At 35.6% G+C, this 27,276-nt stretch overlaps 2 protein-coding genes across 3 annotated transcripts in view; one reads left to right on the top strand and one right to left on the bottom strand.

Annotated features, from left to right (window-relative positions):
* The window catches only part of LOC126828169 (guanine deaminase), a 35,853-nt gene extending 18,823 nt beyond the window's left edge, over window positions 1–17,030 (top strand). The window contains exons 9-13 of the mRNA XM_050557782.2: window positions 5,705–5,802; window positions 6,366–6,433; window positions 7,081–7,239; window positions 15,839–15,988; window positions 16,743–17,030. Coding sequence (XP_050413739.1) covers window positions 5,705–5,802; window positions 6,366–6,433; window positions 7,081–7,239; window positions 15,839–15,988; window positions 16,743–16,834 — 567 coding nt within the window. The 3' untranslated portion in view covers window positions 16,835–17,030. The remainder of the gene's footprint in view (window positions 1–5,704; window positions 5,803–6,365; window positions 6,434–7,080; window positions 7,240–15,838; window positions 15,989–16,742) is intronic.
* A 2,383-nt stretch (window positions 17,031–19,413) lies between these two features.
* LOC126828177 (aprataxin) lies at window positions 19,414–27,079 on the bottom strand. Of its 2 annotated transcripts, XM_050557795.2 has the most exons (6): window positions 26,749–27,079; window positions 26,040–26,158; window positions 25,529–25,582; window positions 24,668–24,771; window positions 23,996–24,077; window positions 19,414–20,800 (listed from the first exon to the last, which is right to left on the bottom strand). In XM_050557795.2, the coding sequence occupies exons 1-6, from the start codon at window positions 26,971–26,973 to the stop codon at window positions 20,710–20,712; spliced, it is 675 nt and encodes a 224-aa protein (XP_050413752.2). In that variant the 5' UTR covers window positions 26,974–27,079; the 3' UTR covers window positions 19,414–20,709. The 2 variants fall into 2 exon arrangements, with proteins under 2 accessions (XP_050413752.2, XP_055957576.1); XM_056101601.1 differs by lacking the exon at window positions 19,414–20,800 and having other exon boundaries at window positions 23,992–24,077.
* Between the last annotated feature and the right edge of the window lie 197 nt (window positions 27,080–27,276).

Raw genomic sequence — 27,276 nt, 5'->3', positions numbered from 1 at the left:
ATATCGAATTGTAATTTCCTGAATTATGGCCCTTGATTGTAGGAAAAATCACTTTCTTGTTAGCTTGTTCTATGTCCATCTCTCGAAAATGTGGGCGTATCCTGCCTGGCAGCCGCTGGTTTTTTAAAAAAAAAAAGAGGAAGTAATTCGGTCCGTTATCTTTCAAAGTTATCATTACAGATGATCATACAGAAATGGTCTCAACCTTTCCATGATCATAAATAAACATTAGTGTTGCCCGAGGAAAAGTCACGTTCAATAGTAAGTGCAGAAATCACAAACAAACGAACAATTCAAATTAAGTGAATGGATCCGTGGGCTAGCTGTAAGCGTCCACTGCGCTCTACAGTCCCGGGCCAGTGGTGATACAAACTTCACTCAGATTTGAAAACAATCAGGAATATAACCCAGAGAAATCATTGTGTAATGCCAGCATGTGTCATGATCTGCTATATGTTAGAAGAATGTAAGCATATTGAAGTAAAAATTAACTATACAAGTAACCAAATCTTTGAAATGTATATAAAAAAACAGACAGTCTAAAATTAAATGCTCTAAGTCAGTTGAGAAACGTTTAAGTATTCAATGGAACACTTGCATATCGCATTAGATTGACAGGTACTTTACAAATTGGGTGCATTCGGTTAGAAATGTCTAGTGAAGGAGAATTCGCCCATATGTTTCGCGACAATAATACTTATTAGGGTTTCACACCGTGAATCTTGTGTTAAACAATTTTGTTTTTGTCCGGATTAATGTTTTTTTTTCTGTTTCCACCTTGCGGGTTTCGCAAAAAAAAAAATGTTTATTGGATCACTTGAAGCTATTTTGAAAAGTCGGCACATGTCAGAACCATACGAACTCTCCGAAATAAGTAATTTGGTGTAAAAGGTTAGGTCTTATTTAAATTTGAATAAATGTATCGAGTAAAATGATTCAGAATTTTATTTTTTGAGACTTAAAAGCTCTGTTTAAGTTTTTTAAATTTTTGCTTGAAACTTCGTGATAACATGTATGTACTGATCAGCTGTCAATACATATTTACTTAAATTATCGTCCATCCTAGATCAAGCTTTTGCGTATAAACTGGGTAATAATTATCCGACTGACCCAGAATTAACGGTATTCTAAGAAAACGTGCATTTTTTTATACGCCCACATTTTCATGTGGGCGTATATTGTCGTCGCCCCTGTCCGGACGTCCGTCCGTCCGTCCACATTGTTTGTGAACACTCTACAGGTCACAAGTTTTATCCGATTTAAACGAAACTTAAAATATGGGTTTATCTCCCAAAGATCTCGGTTCCTTTCGATATTGGCATGTATCGGACCGTAACTTCGTGGATTATGGCCCCTGATTGTACGAAAAATCGCGTTTTTAGCTTGTGGACCCTATAGAGGTCACATTTTTTTTTTATCTAATTTTGTTGAAATTTGAAATGTAAGTTTATAACACAGTCATCTTGGTTCCTTTCGATATTCGTGCATATCGGAGCATAACTTCATGAATTATGGCCCCTGATTGTACGAAAAATCACGTTTTTTTAGCTTGTGGACCCTATGGAGGTCACAATTATATTCCGATTTGAAAAAACCCGTTTAAATATATCATCGTTACACCGTAATTTTGGTTGAGTTCGAATTTCATGAAAATCGAACAAAATGACCGCCCCTCGTATAAGGCAAATGGTGTAAATATATGGTATATCAAGGTTGTAGACCCTCAAGAGGCCACAATTTTTTTCCGATTTTCATGCAACCTTAAATATATGCTTATATCACAAAGATCTTGGTTCCTTTCGATATTCGCACATATCGGATCGTAACTTCCTGAATTATGTCCCCTGATAGTATGAAAAATCGCGTTTTTAGCTTGTGGTCCTTCTATAGGTCACAATTATTAACTGATTTAAAAAACAGTTCGTATATATCACCGTTACACCGTAATGTTGGTTGAGTTCCAATTTTGTGTAAATCGTCCGAAAACTGCCAGATAAAATGGCCGCCCCTCCACGCAAATAGTGTAAACATCTGGTATATCAAGGTTGTGGACCCTCTGGAGATCACAATTTTGATCCGATTTTGCTGAAACTTGAAATGCATGTTTATAACCCAAAGATCTTGGTTCCTGTTGATATTCGCGCATATCTGATCGTACCTTCCTGAATTATGGCTCTTGATGTTACGAACAATCGCTTTTTGTTTAACTTGTTCTCTATCCATCTCTTGCAAAATGTGGGCGTATCCTGCCTGGCAGCCGCTGGTTACACTTTTGAGAGATAAAATTTAGCTGCCCCTGTAAATGAGCAGAGCAAGACGGAAGCGAGTTTTCAAATTTCGTTTTCCTGCAGTTTGGAGCATAAGGCTGAAACATAACTATTTTCAAAGGCATATATTAGTCATATATAAGAGCAAACGAAAATCCATAACTCATTTTTGACATTTCCGGGAAATAGGCAATTTTGTGGGAATCACTTTTCATGTTTTTATGCCCATAAAAGAATAAATGCTTCTTCAATTTTTATTGCCCACAACACATCTATTTATAGTTTAATAGTTTAGTAGACATTTTACCATTTGATACCGTATACAAACTGCCATTAAATCCAATCAATCCAAAATTTCCAGTATTACCGGAAGTGATACGATTTTAAAAAAAGAACTATATTTGTTCTAAAGATTGTTATTCTCTACCCTTTTCCTAATACTATTTATTATTTAATTAATAGTATGTAGATATACGATCATGTTGGTATCATAAAATAATTTTTAACATTGTCCTTTGTCGAGAAATAAACGAATTGTATGCGAATATACGATCAGGCAGATTTTACAAAATAATCTCCAACTTAATCCATTGTCGAGTGAAGGCCGATTTATCATTAGTCACGTTGTAATGTTTTCAATATGTATTGATAAATGACTATTTCGCGTCCATTCTTTAACACGTATGGGTATCTGTTAAAATGTATCATTGGTAAGGGTGCGGGCGCCGGTGAAACTCGTCATCCCTGTTCTAGTTTTCGATTTGTTTCAGAGTTGTTTCTAACTGCAAAATAAATATATGCATGTATCTTTACAATGGCACTATATTTTGGTTACCAGTATTTTAATATTCCTCACTGTTCGTTACATCACTGATATTCATAGTATTGCATTGCTACTAAAAGGTTCCTCACAGAACACTTATTTTCAGCAGCAGATGGAATGGTAACCTTTGGGATAAAGTGTAAATTTTTGTAAGATATCTTATAATTTTGGGGATTTACAATAGTTTCGCATACTGGTATGAACGGTGGGTGGAGTTTCCATCAGCCAGTCAGTATTGTCTATTTCTTGTCAAAGTGACTGAATTTTTCAAAAAAATTAATTTCAGTATCTATTTTTATACGCACACATTGAAATTTGGTCGTATATTGTCGTCGCCCTCGTCCGTTCGTCCGTCGGTCCGGCGTCCACAATTGCTTGTGGACGCTCTGAAGGCTAAAGTTAATATCCGATTGACTTTAAATGTATACACAGTGTTTAAAGTCATGCGACGATTTCCGATAATTACTGTCAGAGTTATGGCCCTTGATCGCTTTGAAAATACTTGTGGACGTGTAATACAATATCATTTGGGATCCAAATTTCAATATTGTATTCTGAATTCATATTTTATTTGTAACTCATTTTGGACATATATTAAGTGACAGATTAATTGTAAGTTTTAATCTATATCAGGTGGGGGAAGTTGACATAGTATTATGTAAGATTTAATGGACTGTACAAACGTGTATACTCGGAGTGTCTATATGATATAAGATTTAGGCTTAACGCGTATTGACACCCTTTGTCTTGAGCTAAGATGTGTGAATCTTAATAATTACTTTTCATTGTTCTGATTACTAATGGTATTAACTATGGCGTGCCCTAGCCGATATAAAAAAGCCTAGTTTAGAAGCAGGCAGGGAGAAGTACAGAAGAGGCGCAGAGAGAGACCTAGAGAGAACTCGGCTCGGACTTGGGGCAAGGCGGTCTGCCCTTGTACCCCGGGAGAAGGAGGTCTTGGCAGACCTGAGGGAACAGGCTACATAGATGTCACGAGATCTAACCACAATGATGTTGTACATGTAAATATGTTATCCAGCATTAAAGTTAATATCCCATTGACATTAAATTTATGCAGTGTTTAGGGTCATCAGGTCATGATTTTATATTTATACACAGTGTTTATGCATATACATGTATATACTCTTCAAAAGTAAGTAGGGGATATTGAAATGCAAATACCTATGCAGGTTGTGATATGATAAATAGTCATGGACACTTGACATGCTTTGAGAGTATGTTCACAGATGAAGAACTTATCGCCCCAACAGAACCACTGAGCTGCAAGTGCGACGCGCAATAGCGCCATACACGTCGGAGGGGTTCATTGTCAAATTTGACACTTCACAGAAGGATTGGTGAACACTGCCACGTGCTGGTTTATCTATCCCCGTTTGCTTTCCTATCGATTCTTGTATAAGATTTACTGTTTAGCGTATCTTTGCTTTAGTGTGTTACGTTTAATTTGATCGGGAGACTGCAAGAGGAGTGAGTCATATTGCCCCAAATCGTAATTGGACGGTTGAACATGCCACGACGAATTGCTGAATGTCTGAGGATTGGCGGAGCAATTTCTCATTATTAAGACAAAAATCAAAAACGTCCATTTTCACTTTTGACAGTGTATCTCTTTGCGAGTGAAGTGAGGCCGTCAGATAAGCCGCCCATATGAACTGTTTATGTTCATGTGTAGGCAATTGGCCTGTTATTAACATACACTGGTTACCTAGCTCTAATAAAAACAGCAGTGCATTTCCGCAGTTTTGTATTATTTCTGAATATCCCCTACTTTTTTGAAGAGTATATAATCGTTTGGATTGAATTTAGATTGATACACAGAATTTAAGGTCTTGAGACGAACAAGTTTATTGAATTGAACAGCTTAATCCATGATATAAAATGTTTTGTATAATTATACTAAACGTTAGAATGGGCCAAATAAATTCTAATGATTTTCTGATAATTACTTAATGAGTTGTTACTCTTAATAAGATTTTATTGTATTATAAATGTAAAAATATGCGACAACTCTTGTTGACTGCCCGGGCAATTTAGCTACTGTGGGCGTATGTTTCGTTGCCTGGCGACCTTATTTGATCAATAGCAAGAAGGGACAGCTATTTCTCAAAACCTTGCTTAAAGGCTCAATACCACTCTTGTTGTAACTGAATAATATGTCCCAATCTTTATTCTGGTCAACAAATTGTACTATTTTAGAATATTTCAATTAATTGATGATACAAATTTCATCTTAACACGCCTTATTTAAAAATTTTGAAATATTCAACATCATGGTTTGAAACGTCTAACGTAAACCTTTTTAAATGAAACTTCGATTTAAAAATATTTTCGAACCCTCTGGACAAGTAAAATATGATGTAATGGATAATTTACACAACAGGCAGGACACTTAAACATCTAGTACTTAGATAGAGATATTTTCTGGAGCTTTCAAGCCAGCAAGAGTGTTATTGTCCCTTTAATGTATCTTTAAGTGGTAGAAACTGTATGTGTATAAGATTTGCATTTTTTGTCGTTTTTCGTACGAAGATTTCTTTGTTGTTTGTAGTCTGTATTTGACATTCACCAGTGAAAATCTCCTTATATTTTGCAGACAATATTGGCTCACAGTATATATCTATGTGATGAAGAAATAGAAGTAATCAAATTAAAAGGCTGTGGTATTTCTCATTGTCCTAACTCAAATTTAACGTAAGTTAGGAATCCTGTAGATACTAGGTTATTGGTTTGTGTCTTTATGCTTGTTATTTTCACCAGATAACAAACACTGGCTGATATTAAAATTACACTCGTCAGTGTAGCATAAGATTTATATAAATTGTATTATAGAGATATACATAAAACGCTTGGTGTCTAGATCAATATACCACGCCAAGAAACCAATTTCCATAAAGATGAAGTATATAAACAGTTCCTGATCCAAACCCTTTGGAACATCTTGACAATTGACATACATCCCTTCCAAAGACCCCCGCATGGGTTCACAGTGCCTTATATATAATGCTTCTAACTTTATTTTATAACCATTTAAAGTCCATATTAGTTTCTCTTGATTTCAAACTGCCAGTTCATTCCTTATACCGGTTATAGTATATATTTTTCCACTGTTGAGATATATGATTAATCTGGCTTTAATGTATAGAAATCAAACTCCCGATAGATTATGGTAACTAGAAGGCCTATAATAATTGTGACCACCGTCGAAACGTGACATTATAGTTGTTTATGAAGAGTATTGTCTAATTATTTTACAGGTTAAGAAGTGGACTTCTCAATACAAGAACACTATTAGACAAAAACATAAAGATAGGACTAGGAACTGGTAAGTAAAGGTATTATATACTACTGGATGGAATTCTCGACTTGTTCAGTGTTTTAACATATTTTATTGTAATGTATTGTAATTAGATAGAACTGGCAAATTATGAACCTTGTGAAAAGAAAACGAGATAAATATACATGTATATATATTAAATTTATGCAGTGGGATTATGCTAAACATGTACACATGTAATCTATATGATATACATTTATAAAATAACCTAGGTTCGTGCATAGATAACAGCGACTTATTATTACCCTCGACACACCCGCATCTCAGCATAATAGTAGGCTGCATTATTTTTATTCTTGCGAACTTAGTATCTTTTTCATTATGTTTTTCGCGACTTTTTGTGGCCATTTGTTTTTAATTGTATATGGTTCGGGAGCTTAAATAATCTCCCCATAAAATGTTTTAAGAAATTTGAATAATTTTCCAAAATTGACTTTCCTGCAGATGACGGGCGGAAACAGATGTTTATTGTACGGTTTTTAACAGCGCTTGAGATTTTATCAGAATTTACTAATTGGAATCATATTAATGTTTGTTAGTTATATTGAAATACGTTACCCAAATGTAATAGTTCCTCTGAGTAGCATGTGAGGGAGGTTTATAAATTCATTATCACAACACATTACTATTTTCAGATATTGCTGGTGGCTACAGTCCGTCCATGTTAAACGCCATACGCCAAACTATACAGATATCTAATACACATGCTATTCTAGCGGAGAAAGATGGCGAGAAGTATAAACCATTGAGTTTTAAAGAGGTGTTTCGACTGGCAACACTTGGTGGTAGTCAAGGTGGGTTTACATGTCTAGAATTACAGTGCACCAGGTTTCATTTTTATACGCCCACACGTAGTTTTTGCTTATATTATCGTCACCCTGTCGATCCGTCGGTCCGTCCGGCAGTCAACATTTGGCTTGTGAACGCGATAGAGACACACAGAGAGAAATGGGGTTTAACGTCCACTCGACACAAACTAGTTCATTTCGGGATTAACATATGCTTTAATTTTATTTAAATAATTCGCTTGCGCGTTGGGTTCTTTAGCGGACCCGGAGAAAATCCACGAGGTTGGACAGGCGACCATACTCCTTGTCACGAACAACCGGGGAATCAAAACCACGCCAGTTGACTCAATGACAGACCGTATGATACAACGCGCACGCACTAACCATTCGACTATCCACGGTTTGTTTCAAATCTAATGGGAAGCATTGGGGTCATGAGAGGATGGACCTTTTAAACATTCAACGTTCCGTGAAGCAACAGTTCTGGTAAAAACAACAGAGATAATATTTTGTGACCCTTTCTAATCAAATTTGGCCAACAATCAAGTGTCTCTTTCGGATAAGCTGCTGTCGAGATATAGCTGGTATTTGGGCTTATTTCTACGCTTTGCGTGGCTATCTGGAAACGGTGGGCTTATCATTCAATATATTTGGCAGATTTTTGTTGCCATAAAAAATAAAAGGAATACAATTCACTTTGGGTTAAACACAAATTCTACGTTTTGCTACGGTACAGTCAATTAAAGAATACTGTGGAATTCCACTAGAACAATGAATGTTGGAGGAACTTATGAAAGTGGTTTAAAATTATTATGGGACGATCATTATAAAAATAGACTTACATGTATTTCGATTATATACGCACGGGTCACGTTTAATGGGACCATGACTGCTATCACCCCTTCTGTGGGACTTTTAAACGTGATTGTCTACATGTATGTAGTGGTATATAGTTTTATATCCATGAGATCTAGGATGAATTTGAATTTAAAGATACTTTCCCACAAAGGTATTTATCGGTTGGTTATTTCCAATAAAAGTATAGCAATTTGTGGAAGCATCCAATCTGACTAGAAAAATACTGGATTCCCTGAAAAACACCCATGGAATGCATACAGGACAAAAATGTAAGGGTTTCCCTAACCGGCAACCCGACGATTAATGGTGCCTGTTCGAGTGACGTCAAAGGTAGCACGATTGTCTGAGATAAAAAACCACGGAAAAAGACTTGGGCAGTGGATAATCCTAGAATTTTTTGGGCTTCGATATTTATGATAAATAATCAGCGATTGAAGACAACATCGTCTTGTATATGCAATGAATTCTCCTCCAAACAGACGCAAGGGCCCCGATTATCAAGACTAAACAAATTACATTAAATTTAGACTGGACAATCGGGTATCTTTTACAGAAACCCGCGCAAAATATTGGTTTCGTACAAATTTCGCACTTAAAATTATTGCGAACTACATAATTATGTGGAATTAAGGAGAATTTGAAGCTTCGCACCCTTTACTAGGTACTGCTTCAGCCAAGTCGCGTGACACAAACATGACCTCTTTTGATATATTTCTTATATCAGGGGTATTCCCTGTCGAATGCAATGTTTTGAGAAGGATTTGAAGCAAAATTATGATAGATTAATTAGTTTGAATATGTTTTTAGTCCAAATATATCATCAAATCACCCAGTTTATATGTATCTTTAAACGGATTTCATCAAGAATATGCGGTTTGTTGCCCTTGACGTTTAAAATAGGTTTTTTTGGGGCGTGATAGATTATATATTTTGAAATGTGGTGTATTCGCAAGGATATACCCCAAGATATAAAAAAAATTTTTTTTAGAAGCCATGTTTGTCATGTAACTTGATTGAGGGAGGGCCTATTTTCAGAATGCATTTGTCGTTACTTACTGTCCATCTGTCATACTTATTGAATATAGCACCATGGGTCGTCTCACTCGTCTGTCAGGCGTGGGAAGTGGACAACTCACTAAATCCGGCGTATAACCCATGCATCATTTCTTACTTCATATTTTGGAACAGCCCTTGGTCGTCAAGTATTGTCTCTGGTTGTATTTGTAATTCTTTAAATGGCTAGGACGTATCTTTAAATGTCATTCTGACATCCCCCATTAATGACCGCTTCACGTTGTGCTTGGATATACTGCATCTTAATTAGTATCACTAACAGACAAGATGACAGGACCAAAAGTACGGTTTCTACAGTTTTTTGTCAAGCTGGTGGTAACACAGTTATAAGCACAGATTATAATAAAGTCATTATTCTCTCTATCCCTCAACCCAGATGTTGCCATTTGAACCTCGACGGTCCCTCCTAACGAACTTCTACACCATGTTTCCTCTCCCAGATCTTCGTGATGTCTAACCTAGAACGCTCTTTCTATTAGTTATATTAGTTATATATTCTCAGATTCGCAGCCATTATTTATTCTATTGGCTAATTATATGATGTAATTAATCATGTGATTGGTCACTTATGCCAAATATTAAATGGTAACTTTCCGATCACGTACTTTTAGACATAGAATCTATCCTTGAACTTAGACCTCCTTTTAATGTTATTCTCACAATATTCCATAAACAATTTAATTTGCGTTTTAAGTAAACTCATACCATAGCTAATATACTGACAATGGAGAATACAAATAAAACATGTATTTATAAAATTATAACTCATGTCCTCTGGTGCACTTATATTCGTCTAATAAAATTTCGCATAAATTATCAAATAGTATTACAACGCCTCCCCCCTTTAAAATTTATGCAAAACTATCAGGTAGGAATATGTAGCACCATGAGTCTTTTGTCTGACGTGGAGAGCGGGCGAGAAAACCGGTCGCCACATCCTACATACGACCCATGCATCTTTTCTTACTACATATTTCTGTAGCCTGTCTTTACTTCTGCTTCACGTTGTGTATTTACTTCTTACAGTTTCTTAAGACGTTGTCTTACCAGGAATAACAATGCGACAGTTTGCTTCTACATTTTATATATATATAGCTGAATACAGGTATACAAGCATAATAGATAACAATACTAGTTAAAACCATTTCTCTACCCTAGCCAGTCTCGCGGCTGTCTAGGAACTCAGATGTAAGCCCTCTGGAACCTAATAGAAGTCTGCCTTACAAAGTTCCCCGGTTTCTCTTATAACCATATGAATATCACGCACAATCAAGTGTGATCATGGCCCTGAACTTGTGTAATTAACGATATGATTGGTTACTTTAAGCTAAATGATGCAATTAGAATAATTCCACTCACGTGTAATCTCGGGGTATTTTATAGACACATGTTATGGTTAATAACTATTTTTTATATAACAATATGTCAATTACAGACTAAGTTGATTTAGTGCACACTATATATGTGAATATGTTTGAAATTACTAACTTGCCAAAGATATTAATTAATGAAATATAAAGGCATCTTATTTCCCTATTCCTTGTCTATAAATTTAAAAACAATGTCGCAACGACGATAGTGCTACAATTCTTCCCCCTTTAAGAATATATATAAAATATAGATATTCTAACTAATTATTCACACATCAGGCAAATATAAATGATTACTATACTATAAAACCAAGCTATGAAAGAAAAACACAAATAATCAAAAATCAAAAATCAAAAGTTGCATGCAAAAGTTCTCCAAAAAAGTTCATCACTGTAAAATCCTATGAAAATTCACTAAGCCTAAACACAGAAAACACAAATTGTCTTTTTAAAATCTTCAAGTGTCCTAATTTCAAAACACTATAACACATCACATAATATTTATAAAGTTCAGGTTTCACATTAAATTCTGTCTCAGGAAATGTCAATTTGGTGAACTGGTAAACCATTTCTTCTTCTTGGATTTGTATTGGTCTGTTCTAGCTACCATAGTATCAAGTTGAAACTTTCTTTTTTTCTTCTAAGTATGATTGGGTTGTACAATTTTATCCGTCAATCAAACATGTCATTGCCATCAGACCAAGAACTAACTATTCCTAAATTATTAAAACTTTATTTTTATATTAGTCTTATATTATTATTTCGAAAACTCACAAGTAACTCACTCTTAATTAAAATTAAACTTTATTTTAGTATTAATAAACTTTGATGTGTCCCAGTAATTATAAATCAATCTTCAAACTAACTTTGACCTCTTGACCTTATCTCGATATACAATTTTATAATTTCCGTTTCTGTTTTAGAATTCCTACATTGTTATTTTATATTTCACCGTCAGTAATGTGACCTTTTTGACCTAATCATTTACAATTTTGTATTTCGTTTTGTATAAACACTAACCACTATTACCTAAACATTTCCTAACAGACTGACACTGACACAAGCTGAGCTCACACCTATGACAATACCAGACTTTAATTTATCCAGTAGACGTGGTACAAGGGTTAATCAGCGAACTGGATGTATGAGATGTGTTGTTGACGTTTGGGAAAGTAGGACGAGGGGAAATGTGTAGGGAGTGCTGTAAAGGGATAGTTAGATGTATTATGAATGGTTAGAGTGGCTGTGGTGTTACGGTGAAATACTATGCCGCCACCGTAACACCACAGCTTTATGATTTGTTAGACAGGAGTGATGTAATGGGTGTCAACAACTGGGTATGCTGGTACCGTCGCAACGTAGCCGTGAAATATATATTGTGGGGGGGGGGGCGGAAACGGAAAAATATACAATGTTGACAGTATGTGCCAGGCATGAGGCTGCGCAGACCAAGTGGCAGCTCGATAGGGAGTGTGTGGGAGGGTCACCCTCATAAAAAATTTTTTTTTTAAATTTCAGTTTTCTGTAAGCAGTGAAAACACTATTTTGGCTTGTTTGCGGGGTTAAACCTAAAAATCACATTAATACACCTATTGCACGATATTGTGAAACTAGCTGACGAAGACAGCTCGGGCGGCGATTGTTCGACTCGGGGCTGCTCTGTCAGTATCTAACAAACGCATTTAGTTCGCGTACAACTTTTAAAAACCGAATGTCAGTATGGTATTTCTCACATAATTGGTTATCGCAAAAACAGAGTAAACTGAAAGCCAGTAATCTCGACTCAAACCTATAGTCTATAGCCCACTTACTACACTGTCACTAGGCTTCCTATATTATTGTTTGTGGACGGTTTACTACTCAGTGATAAGCCTGCGCCGCAAAAAGAGGTCTCGCCTTTTATTATTAGTATAATGACTTCCTCATGTGCGGCAGGTTAGCTTGCTTCTAAAAACACTGTTTTCCGTTCCAAAAAATACAAAAGTAATTTTCTACCAGATGACCATGGTTCTTTTCACCGAGACTACATAATTTCTCTCGGTGTAAGGATATAGCTATGGATAAGTTCATACAAGGTCAATAAATCCGCGGTCACTTCGGGTCACACTGTTGAGAAAATAAACCGATGGGTTTGTTTAGTAGCAAATCGAGCGTGAATCAACTGAGTTTGTACTGAAAAATTTTTGAGTGATATGTATGAACTGTCTTCACACATTCGGTTTATAATTAGCGATACACAGGTACAGTGGCAAGTGTTGTACTTCACAGACTGTTTACCTCCGAACTACCTCCGCACATAATCCCCGATTTGGGTACTTGTTAAAAGAAAAAGAAATAGTACCTGTGCGCGTGCCAGTAAAAAAAAAACCTAAGAGTTCGCGCATAAAAATGCCCGAACGTACCAGGCGCCAGGTCATCTAGAATAGAACTGTCAATCAAATATGATCAGTATATGAATGACACTTCATTCCATCCTACATGCAAAACCCCATTTCAATTAATTTATAACCATGTCCCAAGTGAATGAGTGCACTTTCATCCACAGGAACATTAGTCTATACACATACAGTTTACTATATCCTATATATTAACGCGTCACGTCAAATTTAACACAGTGTTAGAACCTATTGTTTATAATAATCTGACCTAATGTCAAATTACACATTCTAATCATCTCGTGTACATGTCGACAGCTTAAAGCAATTAGCAGTATATATTAAACGTTAATATTACGTTTCTAAGCAAAAATTTAATTACATAAAATTATATACGGACAAAATTTACCGTATACCCACACTTTTCTAAAAAAGTGTCGCATTCTTAACTTTAACCTCCTATAAAACTCGTATTAATGACTTTGTGATAATCTCACAATTTAACGAGCCTTTAATTTTAGTTTTTTCCCCAGGAAAACTATAACCAACATCCCTAGATTAACCATATGGGATTTTTTTACATAACCCAACTTTTTATTCAAAAGCTAAATTACGACAACTCTAAGGCCTGGACTAAGGGCCTCAAAAATATATAGCTAATTAACCACACATACGAACGACACAAAAAACACAAATTAACGAATCACAGTAGAAACCACGGCCAACTAGGAAACTAGAGTTAATCACTCACAAATTTCATCCTTAGCTCTGCCTTCTTTTCTACTGCAACCCGGAGACAACATTAGTTCCTATTTTATTCCCTATTTCCGTTTCCTTATTATTCCTTAGTTATATCAAAACATTTATTTTTGAAAACCTACTCCCTAAACTTTCTCTTTAACTTTAATTTTACTCAAATTTACTACAGGTCATGTTAACCTGGCAATATACACACCTAACTAGTGATATTATATTGTTTAATAAACCTATCAATCTAAACTTATGAATGACTGTAATTTATTCTCTATACAGTTAAATTTTAAATATTTAGTATCTTATCAGATTTTAACTTAAAATTAATATTATTTGGTCTTTAAACAAATTTAACACATTTAATTTTCCAAACAAAATGTATTTACCCAATTTTTCGAATATCTCCACCAGATTTTTTTTTTTCCACCAGAATTTTTCTGTTGCTGGATTGTACAGGTTTTCTTCTTAACGTCTTCAAATATGTATTCTTCTTCTAAAGTGACTAGGGGGGTTGGATGGCTGAATGGTTAGCGTGCGCGCGCTGTATCATAAAGTCTGTCATTGAGTCGACTGGCGTGGTTTCGAATCCCCGGTTGTACGTGGCAAGGAGTAGGGTCGCCTGTCCAACCTCGTGGGTTTTCTCCGGGGCCTCCGGTTTCCTCCCACTGCTAAAGACCCCTACGCGCAAGCGAATTATGTAAATAAAAATTAAACCATATGTAAGTCCCGAAATGACCTAGTTTGTGTCGAGTGGACGTTAAACCCCATTTCTCTCTCTCTCTCTCTCTCTCTCTCTCTCAAGTGACTTCTTACCCCAAAGGTTGATACTTCAGCACGGCACCAAATAGAATATGTAAGACTATGCAGTGCTATGCAGTCACTGGTTAGATGTGGAAAATATTACGGGAGAACTCCCCACATCCAACGTGTGATGCATACTCTCTTTTCTAAAAATCTTCTTCCAGGTTACTCGATCTCGTAGTCACGTGCACCAAATCGAATATGTAGCACCATGAGTCTTTTGTCTGACGCGGAGAGCGGGCGAGAAAACCGGTCGCCACATCCTACATACGACCCATACATCTTTTCTTACTACATATTTCTGTAGCCTTGTGATCGTCTAGAATTTTTTTCTAGCTGTCTTTACTTCTGCTTCACGTTGTGTATTTACTTCTTACAGTTTATTAAGACGTTGTCTTACCAGGAATAACAATGCGACAGTTTGCTTCTACATTTTATATATATATAGCTGAATACAGGTATACAAGCATAATAGATAACAATACTAGTTAAAACCATTTCTCTACCCTAGCCAGCCTCGCGGCTGTCTAGGAACTCAGATGTAAGCCCTCTGGAACCTAATAGAAGTCTGCCTTACAAAGTTCCCCGGTTTCTCTTATAACCATATGAATATCACGCACAATCAAGTGTGATCATGGCCCTGAACTTGTGTAATTAACGATATGATTGGTTACTTTAAGCTAAATGATGCAATTAGAATAATTCCACTCACGTGTAATCTCGGGGTATTTTATAGACACATGTTATGGTTAATAACTATTTTTTATATAACAATATGTCAATTATAGACTAAGTTGATTTAGTGCACACTATATATGTGAATATGTTTGAAATTACTGACTTGCCAAAGATATAAATTAATGAAATATAAAGGCATCTTATTTCCCTATTCCTTGTCTATAAATTTAAGAACAATGTCGCAACGACGATAGTGCTACAAGATACGTGAACAGTTCAAATTGAACGACAGTCGTTTATGCCTGCTTAGTGCATTCTACACGTTTGTTGAATTATTATTTTGTCGTTTGTGAATCAGCCTTTACTAGGATAGGTTTTTATTTGTTCATTACAAAAATGGCACCCGAAACCATAGGGTGCACGACTCGTGTACTGATTATAAAATGTTAATTGTGTCTTAAATATCGGATATTAGGATCCTATAGTTTCACGGCAAGATAACAACATCAATATTGATTGAAATTGATCAATACTGAATTCTAATTCGTGTTTTTAATTTCGAATATTATGGAAAATATTGAGTTAGCTCCTCTAAATAAGTTTACAATTTCCCATATATTGTCTTTATTCCTTTTATTATGTTAAATTTAAAGATATATTCCTTTTAATAAATGTATAATTTATGTTTGTTTCCAGTCCTAGGACTTGGTAAGGTGATTGGTAATTTTGAAATTGGAAAACAATTTGATGCTTTAATAATAGATCCACAATGTACCAATAGTGCATTTGATATATTTGATACAGATGAAAACAAAGAAGATTTTCTAGAGAAATTTTTGTTTATGGGTAAATATATCGATAAAGTTAAATTATATTAAATAAATTAAAGCAAATATCATTTTGATATCTCTGTGACTGTTCCCAATGGTCTGGCCTCCGACGTTATTTTCAGCTGAAATTCTCCACATTCTCGGCAGTTCTCACTCGCAAAACAACAATTTTTCTTTGCAGTTGGGGTGGGGTGAGGAGATGGGTCCTCTGGTTTCCTCCCACTGCTAATGACCCCTACGCGCAAGCGAATTATTGAAATAAATTGAACGATATGTTAGTCCCGAAATGACCTAGTTTGTGTCGAGTGGACGTTAAACCTCATTTCTCTCCCTCTCTCTTTACTTTCCAGTTATTGTTGAAGGGTTTGCAAACCTGGGCCAGCCCGATACTATCTTGGTTTGTTGGAACCTATGGTGTAATCTGTGAGCACCTGCTTCATCGAAACTCCATCATAGAGCCATTCAACCGTTTTAGCGGTTTCCTCTAAATGGCGCCATTGAGGCATACTGGAAAAACCGAAAACATGGGTTATCACCGCTTACCGGTACTTTGCAGCGATGAGAAAATGAATAAAACCAGGACTATTCTATACAGCATGGCAGTCAAAGGTTCCAGAAAATTATCTGTCGAAAAACGCTGATGTTTTCCAAGATTGACCCATAGCCCCCCCCCCCCCGACCCCCTGGACAATATTTTCGAAAGGAAAAGACTCGTACATTGTTTCTGTGTTGATTTAATTGCAGCTGATTGTTTATTGTTTAACTTCTAGGTGATGACCGTAATATAAAGAGTGTTTATGTAGCGGGAAGATGTGTGTATGAAGCTGGTAAAAGGGTCGTATTGTCACACAGAGATTCATAAAACTGTTTTAAAATATTTATTTCATATTTTACATTTAAAGCTAGTAAGATATTTTAGTGAATTTCCTAGACATCAATTTATGATGACTATATAATACCGGTAGTTTTGTATATTATCTGTAAATCTGATTTTGTTAATGTATTTTTTAAATATTTTTTTTATTTTTTACATTTATAAAGTTAGATATTTTAGTGAATTTCCCAGACTTCAATTTATGATGAATATAATACCGGTGGTTTGTTAAATTATTTTTAAAATATTTCTCATATTTTACATTTAAACTTAAAGCTGATCAGATATTTTAGTGAATTTCCAAGATATCAATTTATATGTACCAGTAGTTTTTATACGCCCACATTTCAGTCTGTCCGTCGGTCCGTCCGTCAACAATTGGCTTGTGAACGCGATGGAGGCTAGAGGTTTTGACGGATTCATTTCAAATATGGATTGAAGCATCGTGGACATGAAAGGACGAGCCCTATCGATTTTCAGCGTTCTGCGACTTTTCGTTTCTGAGTTATTTCCCCTTTTCCTAAAAACTCTGTGAACACGAAAAAGACTGAGTATATAATGGACCTTTTTCCATTATTTCTTCAAGAGCTATATGGCCCTTGTTTCATATTGTAGAATCTTGCCAAAAATCTAACTACAAAATTTGCCATCTCATCTGTATAAAATTTATGTGCATTATTTAAATTAGTAAACTGAAGAACTTCTATTTGATTTCAACCATTTCCGGTAATTACTTCTAGAGTTATGACCCTTGTTTCACTTTATTTAAATTAGTAAGACGGAAAAGCCTAATTGAGTTCCAATAATTTCATTTCATTTCTTCTCGAGTTATGGCCCATATTTCACTTTGTGGTACCTTGTGAATGCTCAAACGACAAAAAATATCCTATTTTTGTATCAAATGGAGGTCAGTGTAATGTAAATGTTTAACATTCTCGGGGTCATGGGAGAACAAATACTATCGATATTCAGTGTTCTACGACTTTCTGTATAATCCTATTTTTTGTATCCTTTTTGATTAGTTTAATTAATATTGGTCGTATTTTTTTTTTTACCACAGACGTGTCATATTTATTCCATATTCATGAATGTAATTATACTAAGCATTCCGACGCTGTTTTTATATGCCCACAATTTGTTAGGTTACAATTTTTATCCGATTTTGATGAAACTTGTAATGTATGTTTATAAGCGAAAGATCTCGGTTCCTTTCGATATTCGCGCATGCTATCGGACCCTAACTTCCTGGATTAGGTCACAATTTTTATCCGATTTTGATAAAACTTGTAATGTATGTTTATAAGCGAAAGATATCGGTTTCTTTCGATATTCGCGCATGCTATCGGACCCTAACTTCCTGGATTATGACCGCGCGTTTGAAACCGAGAAAAAACTCACAGTCGATTGCATGTCAATGCCATAATTAGTTTGCAGTTACTATATCCAACATTGATACACTAGTTTATTATTTATGTTATTTTATTCCGGATATTCTGTACGATTCTGAGTACAGTATTAATACACTCTTTATTTGAATACCAGAGTGTCCCGGAGTGAGCAGGGAAGAACCGTATGGATACTTTTGACCAAGGTTTCATTGCTAATTAGAGGTGAAAACTTCAGGATCCATCCAGCAGTTTAAAACACGGCTGGCTTGTCAAAATTCATCCCTTACATTGCAAGGATAAAGAGAATTGAAAACTGCCGTTGTCTCAATTAAACATCACTAATTATGAGACGGTGAACATATTATAACAGCCATTCTACACAAGAGATTTCATACTAGCTTTCTGGCTTGTAAACTGCGCAGCATGTTCAGCGCACCCATACCCCCCTTACTCAAAGTGGGCCGCAGGTGATTCTTGATTCGCATAAAAATGGAGAATGATTGCTCCCTGTCACCACAATATGTAAGTAAATCCCGAGAGCAGTATGCTTTGGCCATACTAAACTTACGCTGTCTGTTTACAGTTAGGTCTGATGAGAACAGACACTAAGCTAGGTGACCGACATGTTCGAAATAGAACCATACATTAGTCCCGAAATGACCTAGTTTGTGTCAAGTAGACGTTAAATCCCATTTCTCCCTCTCTCTATCTAGTAGGGTGATATCGCAGACAATTATTAGTCTATTCTATCATGTTGCTGGTGCCGAAGTGGGTAAGACGCTGGCTTGCTAGACTGGAGGTCGGGTGTTTGATCCCTGCATTGGCCGAGATTTTCCGGCGCGGTTCCCCCTTGTCGGTGACGAGGGCCTGACAAGTACAGCTGTCTAGTCGTTCAGATGGGACAGAAAACCAAGGTCCCGTGTACACATTGGCGTGCACATAAAAGATCCCTTAACAGTTGGAATTCGATATAAGAGTAGGCCGTAGTGCTGCTGTCCGGGCAAAATTTCATTCATAGCACACTGTATGGCGTATGCCCGTCTTCATTAGCCCAGTATAGGAGCAGAACAGTAGGACGTTAAACCCCATTTCATTTCATTGCATTTCTTTTTACCGAGCTAAAACAACGATGATATAAACATTCAAGAATAAATAGCTTTAGAAAGACAAAATAATTTAATGAACAAAATATAAAACTAATTACGGTAACAAATGTCCGAAACAGAAACTTTAACAGTGGGCTTTAATAGAAATCAGAATGAATAAATTATAAAAATGACTGTGTATATATGGGAAATTTAAGTCCAGACATTGTTTGCCTTCTGACATGTCTAATGAAATTTAAGTAGATAGAGTGAACAAAATTTTAATCTATCCCATCGTATCACGAAAGATAACCAGTTTTAATCGGTTTATCCATACGCCATATCTTTATGTTTGCTTATTACAATAAAAGACAGCAAATGAGAACACCCAAAAGACTAAAGCCCCGTTAACACTTGGCCGTTATAAGCGTGCCGTTGTCCTGTTGGCACGGTATCAGGCCTCGATAAATTTCAAGAAATTGACCTGTTTACATTATTGTAAAATATACGGTCTGGGAACCGTGCCAGACACACCAAATGTGGAACTCTTCACAGAAAAGTTAATTTCAGTCCCTATGCAAATTATCCGGATGAAAACAATTATGGCGGTTGATTTAGTTTGGGCAGTCTGATGATAGAACTGTCAAAGTTTGCGACGGTAAAAAAGATCAAGGTTCATTTGGTGCATGTGCAGTAATCCGTACTGAGAACAGTTCTCAGACCAGATAGCATTTAACTATGCCGTGCCTGGCACGTTACTCAATATGGCACGCTTGTGTTTGACCCGTTTACACTACAATAACAATTAACAGTGCTGTGCCTGGCACGCTTAAAATGTGTAATGTAAACAGGGTTCTATATGGAGCTTGCTATTGTTCAAATAAAATGTGGCCCCATGTCAAAACAAATACTAGTCCAACATGTGACACCTCCTTCCACTGAAACGGAATCTCCTATGAATGACGCTAGTGGAAATTGCAACAATTCGTTGCCAGCCCAGCAATTAGACCAAACCCAAAGTAAGACATCATTTCCAATAATAATGTTCTATTATCCAACTCATCAAATAACCATCAAATGGCAGATTAAAAGCAGCCTTGCTCAACAAACATCTATGAATTAGGTAAATTAATATTTGAAGATATAGGCACAATCTTGCCATAAGCACACACTGCATTTAGTGTTCCTCCACTCTATACTCATTGTAATGACAAAAGTCAGATTCTTTCTATTTGAAATTTTAAATCTTCATGAAGTTGCTCTTGACTAAATGGTTCATTTAACACACATTGCGTTCCTGAAGCAATGGTCACATGCACTATAAGCTCATTGGTTCCAGAATACACAAGGTGTCTGCATTAAAGCATTTTAATGCCAATTCCAAACTGTTTCAGGTTGACTTCTTTCTAGAAACACAATGTAGAGCTATATGAGATTTTAAGGCTGGTATGGTAGATAATTTCTTACTGCATATATGACATCTGAAACATATTAGATATATACTATTCAAAAAAAGTAGGGGATATTTGATTTTGGGGGCATAATACTAAAATATGCAAATGACTACGAAAAAAGTCACTATAGAACCTAACAGAAGAAACATTTCCAGTTACATGTGACGCCCAAACGCACCAATAGCTACCGCATGGAATGCAGGTGATGCTTGGGATCATCATGGGGGTCCAACCCAAGATTTGCACGACTCTGACTTTGAATGTTACAGTCATTGTGGCATTGAATTCCAGGGTGGAAACATCAGTTTAATTGTTTTAGTGACCAGAAAACAAATTTTGATATGCGTCGGCTTACCCAAAATGAAAGTTTACGTGCCCTTGGCATGCTACAGATCGGCACAACACAGGCGGTTGTGGCGCGGACGATGAATGTTTCTCAGTCTGTCATAAGCAGGCTATGGTCCAGATACCGTGATACACAATTTGTACAGGACAGACCACGCTCAGGTCGACCAAGGGCGACAACTCAAGCCCAGGATCGATTTATCCGTACCTTGGCCTTGAGAAATCGTGCCATCACAGCAAATCAGATCAGCGCTCGTCTTCAAACAGACACTGGTGTGAGAGTGAGTGGCCAGAGGATTCGGAATCGACTGCATAGGGGTCACCTTCGCGCCCGACGTCCTCGCGTGATCCCTTGTTTGAGAGATCATCACATTCAGGCAAGACGTCGTTGGTGTAGGGATCGTCAACACTGGGATAATCGACGCTGGAGCAATGTGATGTTTTCAGATGAGTCAAGGTTCACTGTTGATTTTTTGGACAGACGTAGGAGGGTGTGGCGTCGTCGAAACGAGCGCTTCCAAGACGTTAACGTCATCAGACATGATCGATTTGGGGGTGGTTCTGTTATGGTGTGGGGAGGCATCACTGTTGCTGGAAGAACGGCTTTACATGTTGTTGCAGGGCGTGTTACAGGCCAGTACTACCGGGACAACATCTTGGCAGTCCATGTTGTGCCGTTCGCACGACGTCATGGCCGCCGTTTCATCTTCCAGGATGACAACGCAAGATGTCACAGGGCCAGGATCGTTACAGGTTACCTCCAACAACAGAACATCACCACATTACCTTGGCCAGCACTGAGTCCCGACCTCTCCCCCATCGAGCATGTCTGGGACATGCTTGGACAGAGGTTACGTCAACGTCAACAACGTCCTGCCAATGTCCAAGAACTTGCTGCTGCGTTGCAACAGGAATGGGACAATCTGGACCAAAATGACCTTAGACGTCTCATTAGGAGTATGCCACGTCGGATCAATGCTTGTTTGGCAAACAGAGGAGGATTTACCCGTTACTGACTTGGTTGTGATGCTGTGGTAACTTTGCTGTTTGACCCCGGGTATCATTTTACCCTTATAATGGTCAGTCTGTGCCTTACTTAGTCTAAAGATCATTTGGAATAAATCGATGAATGTGAACTTCATTTCATTTTGTCATTTGTTTCTTCGTCAGTTTCATTAGGTGACTTTAATAACACTTAAAAATCAAATATCCCCTACTTTTTTTGAATAGTATACATTATGTACCTAAACCTAAAAGAGTACACAGAATGGTTATATAAACTTGGAGTCAGTGTTTATTATTTACACTTTACACCAATTTAATTCAAATCAATTCAAAATTCATTGAGCAATCTACATTCAAATTCGCAAATACAGACAGGCGGTAAAAACAATTTTGCAAATTATCTAAAACACTATAAATTCTCCCAATCGACTGTGACCTTGCAGTGAACAAATATTTTATGGGAGTGTGTACTTCTCAACAACTATATACATTTCAGTTATACAAAATAGCCGGTGGAGTTTATTGCTGTGCCATATTTGATTTCATTATATTTAACATCTAATTTGGGAATATGTAATGATAAGTCTATAGAGCTAAATCAGCATAAGCATAGGCCATATTTTGATGTGTATCAGATAATTTCATTCAGATTCACATGAGCAGGAGGTATATACAAATTAAATAGATATCCGTTAAAGTCATTGGTAGTCTAAATTATGATTTATACTCAACTAGTAACTTAATATATAAGTAATGCAGAAATTTGGCAAATTTTTTAACATCATGTCTTTCCTCCTGAAGTAATATTAAATTTTCTTTTGTAGCTATAAATATCTTTCGCTCAAATGTAATATACCAATTATTATTTTAATTGATGAGTTAATATCTATCAAGTAATGCGGAAATTTGCAACACATTGTAACAACATATTTTACTTCCCGATGCAACAACATATTGTTTACCGGAATTTTCAATAAAACTACACATTTTTTACGACTTTTTTTTAACTCATCATTTAATATCCATTAAGTAATGCAGGTATTTGTAACATAGTTAATGCCACATTTTACTTTGCAATCAAACAATAAATTGTTTAGCCGAGTTTTCGATAAAACGGACACGACTGTTGCTGTAAAATTCCTTTCCCTCAAACACAAAATATAAATCATTAATTTACACCACGTTTTTTTATTTCTACACACATAGCTGTTAGTGAAATATTCTTCAGTTGAAATAAAAAGATGATAACTGAAACAAAAGACTAGCATTAAAAAGTTCAACAAAAGGAGATTTATCTTAAATGTTCAAGTTAATATCTTATATTTTCAAGATACTAACTTGAATTTTTAAGATACTAACTTGAATTTTTAAGATACAAACTTGAATTGTCAAGATACTAACTGCAAAATTCAAGGTACTATCTAGAAAATATAAGTATCAACTTAAACCTTTAAGATATTAACTTTAACATTTAAGATATTAAATCAACTTGAAAAGAATCTTAAGTTACTGAGATGTTTATCTTCAAAATATATCCTTAAAATTTCAAGTTAGTAACTTGAGAACTGAATATAATTTTAAGTACATTATATACTAACTTAAATATTCAAGGCACAAACTTGAATTTTCAAGATACCAACCTAAATTTTGAAGAAACCAACCTACATTTTGTTACTATTAGCTTAAATGTTCAAGATACCAATATGAATTTTAAAGATATTAACCTGGACTTTTAAAATAGGTATTTAATATTTTAGGTGACTAATTTCCAAAATAACACTTCACATAATAAGTGTTGCTTAGAATGCAGATTTATTTTTAAAATTAAAGTTAGAAAAATGGGGGACTAAAATAAATTCAAGATAATCTTACTGAAGGTCTTTCTTGAGTAATGTTTCTGATGAAGAAGTGTCTATTTCTATTCTACCTTTATTTTCAAGTTGTTTTATTATTCCTGTTAAAAACAAGATTATAAGAAAAACTATTACATATTAACAGTCCCCCTGCAGATACTCATACATTAACACAAAAATGGCCATGTCAAATTGACTGCTATATTTCACCACAGGGGTAAATGATTCAAAATTTATCAAGTAAGGGTGTGAATACACTCAGAGAACAGGTCAAAAGTAGGGCTTTATGTGTACTCTGTTTACCTATGCATAGGAAAATGTAGCTCTAAATGAGACACTTTTATTATCACATACACAAGCTTCCTAGCCAAAAAATACAAGTCAAGGTAAGAATAACCACAAATTTAACCAAAATAATAGAAGGAACAACAGCAAATTTTAACCAACACAAAAGTAGGAGGGGGGTTGCCATGGACAAGGAAAGGGAGGGTCATTTGACATCCTGGACAAGGAAAAGTAGGGTCATTTGACATCCTGGACAAGGAAAAGTAGGGTCATTTGACATCCTGAAAAATTCTTACAAAATATATCATATAATATCTGGCCATTTTCCAATGGGATCAGAACTAGATTTCATCTATCTCTATTCACAACAAAAACAACAAATCATAGTATAACACTTTTAACTTACTCTCTGAATCAATGAAATATTCAGTTGTAAAAGAATTCCAATGTTTTTTAGTTTTAAGACATGGACTGTTAAAATCTTGACTTATTACGTGAAGATGAAGTTGACTGCAAAAAATATATGATTACATAAAATATACACAGTTTCAAATTACATGTAATATGAATGTATCAAATACAGAACGCTGAAAGTAATAATTGAGAATAAATGGGGTTTATCATCCAAATATTCTGTAATTTTAAGACTAAGTGGCATTATCACCTACTATCTGAAATCAACATTCCAACTTTACTGGACAAGATACATTTTACTTAATGTACATATATATGGTAGAATCTAAGCAAATAGTTTGAGAACAGACACAAAGCTAGTTGACCAACATTTTAATTCCTAAATCGAATATTTTAGTCAAATACTTAGTATACTTCGAGAATTTTGAGAAGTATTTATTCCACTTCCATTTAATAAAATCAAAAAGATTTATTTAGTCTTTGTGTGTATTACAGATGTGAAACAATAGAAACGCATTACAAAATTGATTACTAATTTTAGGATATGGTGGCCTTTCAGGGCAGAGATATATTCTCGAAGTAGATAGCCCTTTTGCATAGAATGAGTGTAGTCCCTGCTCAATAGAACTGCTACAGATTTCAGAAGAATAATGTGTCTTACATAATGTTTGTCCAATCTCTTTAACACACCCAAAGAAGTGTTGCTGGTCCTCAACATATATCACACTATAGCACACCTTTTGTCTTACTAATTTTCTTTTTTACATGTACATATATTTTAATTCACTGTCTATCTTATACACATATATTAATTTTATATCAAAACAAAATTACACAGAAGGTAAAAGCTTACCCCATACTAGGTACAGCATGATAACCAAACCTAAACAATAGATGTTTATCTGCCCTTAAAAAAAAATCGATGTATAACTACACAAAATTACTTTACTGTACAGACTACAGTAACACACATCATAAAGAATTCAACACAAACCAAAGAAATAGAAGACCAAGACATAACTATAGATTAAGACACACTTTGCATGATCATCCATGCTGTACTCCTTGAAAAGATGTCTATATGCTATACGTACAGTGTACAACTGGTAAAGAATCTTTAAATCTTTTTATCTCGGTGTTCGATTGGCAAATTTCAAATTTGTTTCAGATATTTTGTTCTACTGGCTGACAAAGACTTCCAAAGTACTTATCGAGATCACATGAGGCCACTATTCACAGAATGAGGGTTACTAACTTTATCCTTAAGTGTATGACCAGAGTTACAGTCAGTATCAGGCGTTCATTCCAATACTGTGACATGGCATGGGGTAGATGTATTTATGATCTTATTGAAATGAACTTACTTATCGGCAATTTCCTGTCCTTTAAAGTGTATGTGTTTAAGTAATTCCACATTATCACCATTTAGATTCTTTAGATTGCTTATCTTGTCTTTTGGCAGAACAAGAAAATGATATTGTGCCTGAAAAAAATAAAAATATATTTATTTCTTTTATAATACATGTGCATTAAAAAGATTTTGAGATGATCTCCTCGCGGGCTGATATATACAACAAAAAGGGAATGATAATTTATATAGTTGGATTTTAAGACAACTCATCCCAAGATAAAAGACAACTCATGCCAACTTTAAAACATGGGTCGAGATATAAGACAACTCATCCCAACAAACACTCGCTTTTCATCCCATCTGGACGACTAGATGTTGATCCTTGTCAGCCCCCCCCCCCCATTTTGCACAACTGACATGCCACATGGGTAAACCATTTCGGAAAATCTTGAGGAACTTTCCCGACCAACACTGGGATTGAACTCTCGACTTCCTTCTAGCTGGTGAGCTACAATATTGGCTCCTAGTAGTACAATTAAAAATGTAAGGTAACTAGCCAAACACGGTACTGAATCAAACCCTAACCATTACTGGAAATGGAATAATGTGTGTACATGAATCTTTTAATAGAAGGTCCATCATGTGTGTTTTAATCCGATTTGGAATTTAGTTCCTGAGATATATATATTGTTTTGTCTGTTGGCTATGGTTTTGCTCCACACCTTGGGATATTTATCTTTAATCGTAACACATTTGTCATCTTCATCTACTTTCATTTCTGGATCCTCCATCGATGTTAGTAGACCTGTACTCCAATGCCCAGGTCCTTTTTTTTTTGCACTATTTGAAGAGGCCATTTTTCTCAGGTTTGGAAGTGAAACGCTGTAATTGTGAATAGAACGGAATGTGTTGAAACGAAGGGGATAAAAAAATATTTTATGATGCATTTAGGAAAAGTACTATCATTGACTTTTGCCTGCAACTCAGTGCAGTTTGTGGTATTTTCTCTCTCCAGTACTTTTTGTTTACCCAAGGAAAGACAATCTTGTTTATCTCCCCTGGTTGGAAAATATTTTATAAGTTTATCAAACGAAACAAATTTAAAATTCTATTAACGGTTGATAATTAACAGTTGCATATATAAGAAATCCATAATAATTATGAGTTACATATCTAAATAATTCATCGGTTATTTGGAGTTTTCTTTCCGTTACCATCAACATAACACATAGTTTGTGTTATTGTTTCGG

Source organism: Patella vulgata, chromosome 1, assembly GCF_932274485.2.
Source record: "Patella vulgata chromosome 1, xgPatVulg1.2, whole genome shotgun sequence".
Classification (NCBI taxonomy): domain Eukaryota; kingdom Metazoa; phylum Mollusca; class Gastropoda; family Patellidae; genus Patella; species Patella vulgata.
The sequence above is the reverse complement of the archived record's forward strand: the minus strand, read 5'-3'. Positions and strand labels throughout refer to the sequence as shown.